The sequence below is a fragment of the Cynoglossus semilaevis genome, chromosome 1 (assembly GCF_000523025.1).
Source record: "Cynoglossus semilaevis isolate Cse_v1.0 chromosome 1, Cse_v1.0, whole genome shotgun sequence".
Classification (NCBI taxonomy): Eukaryota; Metazoa; Chordata; class Actinopteri; order Pleuronectiformes; family Cynoglossidae; genus Cynoglossus; species Cynoglossus semilaevis.
Window position 1 is genome coordinate 31,510,206 of NC_024307.1, and position 7,137 is coordinate 31,517,342.

General features: G+C 40.3%; 1 protein-coding gene across 1 annotated transcript in view; it reads right to left on the reverse strand.

Annotated features, from left to right (window-relative positions):
- Nucleotides 1–1,059: 1,059 nt before the first annotated feature.
- LOC103390909 (dynactin subunit 1-like) overlaps nucleotides 1,060–7,137 on the reverse strand; it is a 12,821-nt gene continuing 6,743 nt past the window's right edge. Inside the window, exons 14-32 of the mRNA XM_025065039.1 lie at nucleotides 6,806–6,965; nucleotides 6,621–6,725; nucleotides 6,280–6,471; nucleotides 6,076–6,192; nucleotides 5,846–5,998; nucleotides 5,610–5,770; nucleotides 5,325–5,493; nucleotides 5,060–5,128; nucleotides 4,764–4,976; nucleotides 4,490–4,651; nucleotides 4,259–4,390; nucleotides 4,023–4,148; nucleotides 3,784–3,926; nucleotides 3,540–3,703; nucleotides 3,340–3,458; nucleotides 3,028–3,223; nucleotides 1,785–1,858; nucleotides 1,610–1,699; nucleotides 1,060–1,529 (exon numbers count right to left, since the gene is read on the reverse strand). Of these exons, the coding sequence (XP_024920807.1) occupies nucleotides 1,392–1,529; nucleotides 1,610–1,699; nucleotides 1,785–1,858; nucleotides 3,028–3,223; nucleotides 3,340–3,458; nucleotides 3,540–3,703; nucleotides 3,784–3,926; nucleotides 4,023–4,148; nucleotides 4,259–4,390; nucleotides 4,490–4,651; nucleotides 4,764–4,976; nucleotides 5,060–5,128; nucleotides 5,325–5,493; nucleotides 5,610–5,770; nucleotides 5,846–5,998; nucleotides 6,076–6,192; nucleotides 6,280–6,471; nucleotides 6,621–6,725; nucleotides 6,806–6,965 (2,683 nt within the window). The 3' untranslated portion in view covers nucleotides 1,060–1,391. The remainder of the gene's footprint in view (nucleotides 1,530–1,609; nucleotides 1,700–1,784; nucleotides 1,859–3,027; nucleotides 3,224–3,339; nucleotides 3,459–3,539; nucleotides 3,704–3,783; nucleotides 3,927–4,022; nucleotides 4,149–4,258; nucleotides 4,391–4,489; nucleotides 4,652–4,763; nucleotides 4,977–5,059; nucleotides 5,129–5,324; nucleotides 5,494–5,609; nucleotides 5,771–5,845; nucleotides 5,999–6,075; nucleotides 6,193–6,279; nucleotides 6,472–6,620; nucleotides 6,726–6,805; nucleotides 6,966–7,137) is intronic.

The window sequence follows — 7,137 nt, forward strand, 5'->3', positions numbered from 1 at the left end:
CCATCGTGAAAAAATCCATAAAAAAGACCAAATCAGTGTTTTACATCAGTTTTTCTTCTGAATCTCTTCAGCACATTCCAGGCCACTACTGTAAACAAGAATTTGATTTTGATTTCTTGCCTGGTTAAATAAAGGTTAAAGTATTACCACTAGAGTTCATTTATTTTAACCTATATTGTTTGAAACATGTTTTTGTGTATCGTCAGTTTGTCATATTTACTATGCTTTTTTAGCTGTATAAATGTCAGTGAATGTGTTCTCCAGTGTTTGAGAACTTTGAGAACTATGCTTTAAAATTATCATTATTTGTGCTGCAAATGTCACATTGACATTTCTGACTCAAAATCATACCTTAAAACTGCCTAGTATCCATTGTCGTTTTTTTCCCCTGTTCTTCTGTGTTTGTTTCTGACTCTTCAACTCTTTCGCACACCCCCAGAAATTCAGCTTTGGAGATCCTCACCAATGGCCTCCGTATGGTTTGACGCTCAATGCCTCCCCAACCATCTCCACCACCACCATACTTAACAATGGACCAGACTGGCACAGTGAGTGAATAACAGGAATCCTAAGTTAAAAGTGTATGGTTTAAATGCTTTAAAGACAGATATTGATTTCAGTTCAGTTTAAGTTCTTGATCTGCATGGTTTGCAGGTTATGACAACCAAACACATTTTCAGTTCAGGCCTTATGACCACCATCTGCATCTGAGTCTACACAGCAGATGCCATATACATGTAGGCCAAATAATAACTCCTCTTATAGAAATTACTACTATAAATTGGGTTCTTTTGGGGTTTAGGATTTATAATCATTGGAATGAAGTCCTTTTAATCTTTATAAAAATGACTACAGAAATAATTATGTAGACCTGAGACAATGAAAAGCGTGCCTAAATCGAGTGTGACGCTCTCCATCACTGTAGAGTTAAGGCAGTGAGGATTACGTCTTTGTTTAAATAAAGTTGTCAAGCCTATGACAGACCTTGATGTTTAACATTTGGTCTGTAATCGTTAAAATGAAGAGACATGTCAACAAAACAGACGGCAGTCAGATCCATAATGTTTAAGTGTGATCTCTTTAATAGCCGCAAATGCAAAAGGATACAAAGTGAGTGCTAAAAGGACTAGTTTTACAGATTTGCAAATGTCAGGCAAAATTTGTGTATAGAAAAAGTCAAATTTACAAAACAGTGGTCAGGTTAATTAAACAAGTTTTATGTGGCTGTGCTGTTAATTAGTGCCATGTCCAGAAAAATCTATTTTACTGAGTATAGTAAAGAGCAAAGTTGAGGGAAAAAAGAATGTTAGAGTTAAATCAAAGTTGGAATGCGTAAAGAGGGATGTCTTAATGTGATATGAGTTCTTAATGTCTATGAATATTGTGACATCTTATGCCATGAGGAGGGAGTGAACTTGCTGCAGCTGCTGCTGTGACAAAACCAGACGGTGGATTTGCTCCTGCCCACGTTGGCATGGAATGGAAACACGACCAACCAACACCGTCTTCCCCTGTTTCTCCTCTTTGGCCTGAGGGAAACAGTATTTTGGGATTCAGAGGTTAACATTTTAAAACAAAAGCAACTTTTAAGAATGTCTTATTTTTTTACCTTAACAAAGGAGGACACTGGGAAAGTGGCAAAATCAGAGGAAGCCTTGGCTCCACGCTGATGTGAGACCACATGTTCAGCAACTTCTCCCTGAAACATAATATGCAAGTATTTATGCTTAGTCTTGGTTATAATGCACTGCTTAAAACAAAAGTTTTGTTTTTGAAGCCCTTACCTTCAGTTTGTCCAAAGCATCGCTGAGGTTCTGCAGCCGAGCCGTCTGTTCCAGCAGCTGAGCGCTGGCATTAACTGGAGGACAATAGAGACGGCAAGCAGGAAGAGAAGCCAAATGATGAGCCAGGTACAGGTGAAAACTAATTCTGTATTTTCAGGACTATAAGTTGTACCACAGCATTAGCCACAAATGTCAACAATCATTAAGAAAATTTAAAAAAAACATCCGACACCATTCTATAAGTTGCATGTTTTTTATACATTAGCTATGAATTTAAGAATTAACAATAAAAATATAAATATTCTGGGAGGTACATTCATTCACACAAAGTCTTTAAGAACATAGGCTAAATAATTTGTGTAACAGGCTAACACGTTTCGGATCTTATTACGCATCAGTAAATAATTACATTCTTAATGTGGCTTTTCAAATAATTTCGTCAGCCTCGAAAGAAGGTGAGGCACTAATTTAATTTTGTTGGAACTCGCATACGTACAGTATGTGACCTATGTCACTCACCTACCCTAACACCGTTGTAACATCATAATCTTGGCCATAAAAACATCAGAGTCTGACTTAGCCCTGGGAGCCATGATGAAGGGCAAAAAGCTCCCAAAAAACAACACAAAACAAAAAGAAAATGTAGCACAATGCAATGTATGTCGTACAAACGTAAACAAAGCCAACTTCCGCGTATAGGGACACTTGACGATGTAATCATCCACTCACCAACTAGTGTGAAATTCGTTTAAATGCTGTATGTCGGTATGATGGAACAAGACTTTCTTAATAAATTTATGGGAGATAGCGAGGTAACCACAAAAAGTTGTAGGCTGGGGACGTCATACACCGAGGACACCCTGTATACTTTTATAATCTGCATAGACGTCATACACCCTGTATACTTTTATAATCTGCATATTAAATTCTGTAGCATGGTATTTTTGGGTCCTATTCTACATGGTTTTTATTGCAGTCTTTATGAAAGTTAGGAAGTCTTTTTTGTTTTTATGTCTTTGCAGAACTCGTTACAATTGTAATTTTTCAGTGGTAACAGCATTCAGTTGTCACAAGTGTAGACTGTGCCCTCTTGTGGCCATAGATCGTTCGTGGCATATTTCTGGTATACTGTAATTTGCAGAAACAGCCAAACTACTGCTGTGACTTATAATCGGCAAAATACTGTGCCCAAAATCAGCAGCTCGGTAAAATATTAAAATCAGACTGAAATTAGATGGTTTACCTGCTGTTTTTCCAGTGATGTCCACCACTTTACACTCTGCACTCAGCTTAAGCAGCGTCGCAAGCAGTTGGTCAGTCCTGCGATAAATGCCTGTATTCAGTCCCTCTGGAGGCATGGAGCTGTCTTTGGACACTTGTGGCAGTTTGGGAAGGTTTAGGGGAGGCAGGGATGCTAACTGAGCTTTCATCTTCTCAGCCTGTGATATAAAAACCAAAAAAACTCAATAGTATTAATGTTATTAATATAGTAATATTAATATTATTACAAGTGTTCAGGTAGACAGCACATGACATAGGAACCAAAGCATTAAACCTTAAGTCTGTTGTTTTCATTCTTGAGGTATTTGAGGCCCATCCTTTGTGCCTCAACCTGCTGCCTGAGAAGAGGAGAGTCTACCACCTGCAGCGGCCCAGCTATGGCTGAAGGTACACCTAAAAATGTTATACATTATGTACCAGTTAATAGTTTTCTTTTTTGAATACATAACTTTACAACGTTAACAAAGCATTTACCTCCGCCAGATCCCTGAACTGAGGCAATTCCAGAGGCTGGTCCACCTCTCAGACCCTCGATTGTCATCTTTGATTGAGTATTGAGGCGCTGTTTCAGCTCTGCCTTCTCTACCTCCAGCTGGTCAATGTCAGCCTGCAGGGCATCCATTGTCTCCTCAAACTCCCTGATGTGAAGTAGACAACATGAGGTGAAAGGGCACAATGGTTGAAACCTAACTTTTGTAGGCCTTGAAAAGGGACTTACTTTTCTTTCTTTTTTAGCAGGGCCAGGTTGTCATTTAGTTTGGTCTGAATCTTCTCCACCCGTTCATCTGCATCTTTGGTTGAGGTGTCTAGCTTTTTCTCCAACAGGCTCAAACGAACGTTGGCCTCACTGAGCTCTTCGCCCTGAAGAAAATTTAATTTGTTTCACAATGTTAGACTCTGTACTATTATTATCTGATTTTTCTCAGAAGAAAAATATTCTCAGCTTTGTGAAGTTACCTTGATCTTGAGGGACTTTTTGAGCTCCTTGATGACTGTTTCTCTATCTTCTAATTTAACTCCTAGACCCTCAGCATCTGTCATTTCAGCCCTCACAGTGGCTGCTCTTGTGTCCACAGGGGCAGTCTGAGGAGACAAGCAAATGGTACAAGGTCAGAACTTAAAAAGAAAATATAGAGAGGTCTTTATGTGTTTGGAATTTAGGTGATACTATATAAGGCTTGCACTTGTGGTACCTTGCTTGGAGGTTTTTCAGCATCATATTCTCCTTCTTGCATAGCTGTAGCCATTTTGTTCATGGTGGCAATGACTGACGTGCAGGACTGACGCAGACACTCTGGGCTGCTCTGCCCGTGGGAGCCATAAACCTTGGTGAAGACCAGAATGTAATTTATTCATTTATTTATTTGACATGATATAAAAATTCTTCATGCCCCATTTTTTCCATCTTTATTACAGCACATTACCTTCTCAACAGCCTTGCAGGCAATATCCTCCATTCTGAGAGCATTGAGACCTTCCTGTTCTGGCAGTGGAGCAGCCATCTGAGCTCCAGCTGCAGCCACCTCCTGCAGCACGGCCACCATGCACGTCAACTGGCGCCTGCAGTCTGTCAGAGTCTCAGACACCTGCCAAATATAAGAGGTGATGGTCAAGAAGACAGTAGGTCACCAAGGACAAAGCTAAACTAGAACTGTCATCTCTGCTGGAAACGTTTAATTTTTTATTTATTTTACAAACCTGTGGGCCATAACTGAGAGCGGCAGGTACTCCAACCACATCTGTTCCAGGCATGCGGCGGCGAATCTTTTTACAGAATTGTCTGATGTCAGAACATGAAGTGTCAAGGTCCTTTAAAAGCACAGCAAGATCAGAGCTCTCCTGGCCGGCAGCCAAGAATGCCCGCAGACGAGCCGACTCTACTCCCAGACAGTCCATGGCACTCTGAGTAAACTGCCAGGAAGAGTTGGGAACAGTTAGGAAAGCTTACAGTTTTAACTATCACATGTAACAACAGCAGTATAAATTGTTGTTACCTTGATGTGGTCAGCCAACTGCACCGTGCAGTCCTCTTTGTGGTCTGCCAAATGGATGCTGTACAGTTGCTTTAAAATAAAAAGTGAGGGATGTGGAGGGTTACCATTGAAAGATGAGAAAATTCAAGAAAATCATTTTAGGGGATTTTTTGAATCAATTGTGTTTCCACTGATTTGATCATTTTGAAGAAACTTGTGTTGCAGTACATTTCTAATAAATTTCCAAATACATTTTGGTGATGTCATGATTTCCAGTTCCTGTTACCTGATAGTACTTGATCGCTTTAGTCAGCGGTTCCACCTGAATAGTCTCATCCAGCTGGTCTTTAAACAGCAGGTCAATGAAATAATCCAGGGAACGCTCGTGAAAGACCATTTCAGAGTAAAGTGTGCCCATCCGTTTGAAGATCTCAACACTGCACGTGTTCAGAGCTCTAGACAGGACAGAAAGAAGAAGGTTGTTTGTATTGGATTTGCAACACATTTTTTCATACTATATAAAACCAGAGCTCTTATTTTGAAAGGCCAGTGGTGTTACTGCAGAACCTACTGTTCATATTTGTGCAATATAGACTGCAGCAGGTTGAGGGAATACACGAGTCCAGAGGCGAAGCTGCGCTGTTCTCCTGGAGGCCCCCTCAAACCCGTCCCCTGCCCAATGTCCCTGTTCAAGTCAAATTTCTCCTGGGCTTGTTTACTGATCAGTTCAGCCTGTCAGGTACATAGGTTTATTACACTACTATGAAAACCACAATGTTGATGTCAACTTTTACAACAAATGTTTACCTTGCAAATGAGTCTGGGGATGAGAAGCAAAACCAGAATACAGTCATGATCTCCACCGTGACGGAGAAAAGAGTCTGGCATGAAGGAGGCCAGGAGGGACAACTGTCGTCTTGCCTGAGCAACTTCCATTTTCCTCAGCTCCATCTCAATGGCCTGTTAAGACAAATTAGAGTTTTTGAGCACAAGAATGACAAGACAACGTTGATCTCTCTGTCAGAGTTGTATCTCACCTTGGCATAAGCCTTGGTTTCTGCAAACTTGATCTTGAAGTCAAACAGCTCGGCAGGTGGTTGCTGGACATGTTCAGCATTAGCATTTTGCTGACTGATAAGATCCCTGTTAGCTTCCTAAAATATAAAAAAAACACAGAGCGTTACTGAAATGGGTTCACATCAGACTCATCTGCCAGGAATTTTGCCATCTTTGCTGTTCACCTGGAGCCTGGTAGTAAGTTCTCTGTATTTGCTGATGGTCTGCTGGTAATCAGCCACAGTTTCCTGAGCAGCTTCCACTCTCCTCTCGGCCTCTCTAACCTTAGCACCACTCAAGTCCACCTGCTCTCTCAGCTCCATTTCAGTCTCTCTGGCATTTTCCTGGAGCTCATCATTCATTTCATTGATGGCCTCCTGTTGGTGCAAAAAATAGAAATAAAATCAGGACTTAAAGAGGTTACCATCTTGGTTCATTTCTATACAGTTCACTAACAAATAACAATTCACTCCATTCTTGTCTTATCCAAAAAAGAGGTGAAAAAGAATTAGATTAAACCACTAACCAAATCTGTAACCGTTTCCCTCAGCTCTCTGACTTTCTCCTCCAGGTCGAGGTTTCTTTCTGTGAGAGTCTCCACCATCTCCTCTGACCCCAGAGCAGCATCCACCTGATTGTAGACAGTAGTCAATACACAGATTAGCAACTGATGGTGAACAGAAGCAATGTCAATTTATTGCTCAAACAAACCTGTTCTTTCAGTTCATCAATAGTGGCTTCTGCCTGAACAAATTCTTCCTGTAGTTTTTCCTTCAGAGTCCTGAGAGTCTCCAGCTCAGTGTTCTTCTTCTCCATCTGCCTCTGCAGCTTCACATGTTCCTGTTTCTCTGAAGTAGATAAGTCTCGCATCCTGGAAGGAAAAAAAAAGAAAAAAAACCTACTTAACAGCTAAAAAACCCCCTTTATTTAAATATAGATATAATTTAAATATATATATATATATATATCTATCTATCTATCTATCTAATCTATCTATCTGTCTATCCGTCTATCTTTCTATCTATCTATCTGTCTATCTGTCT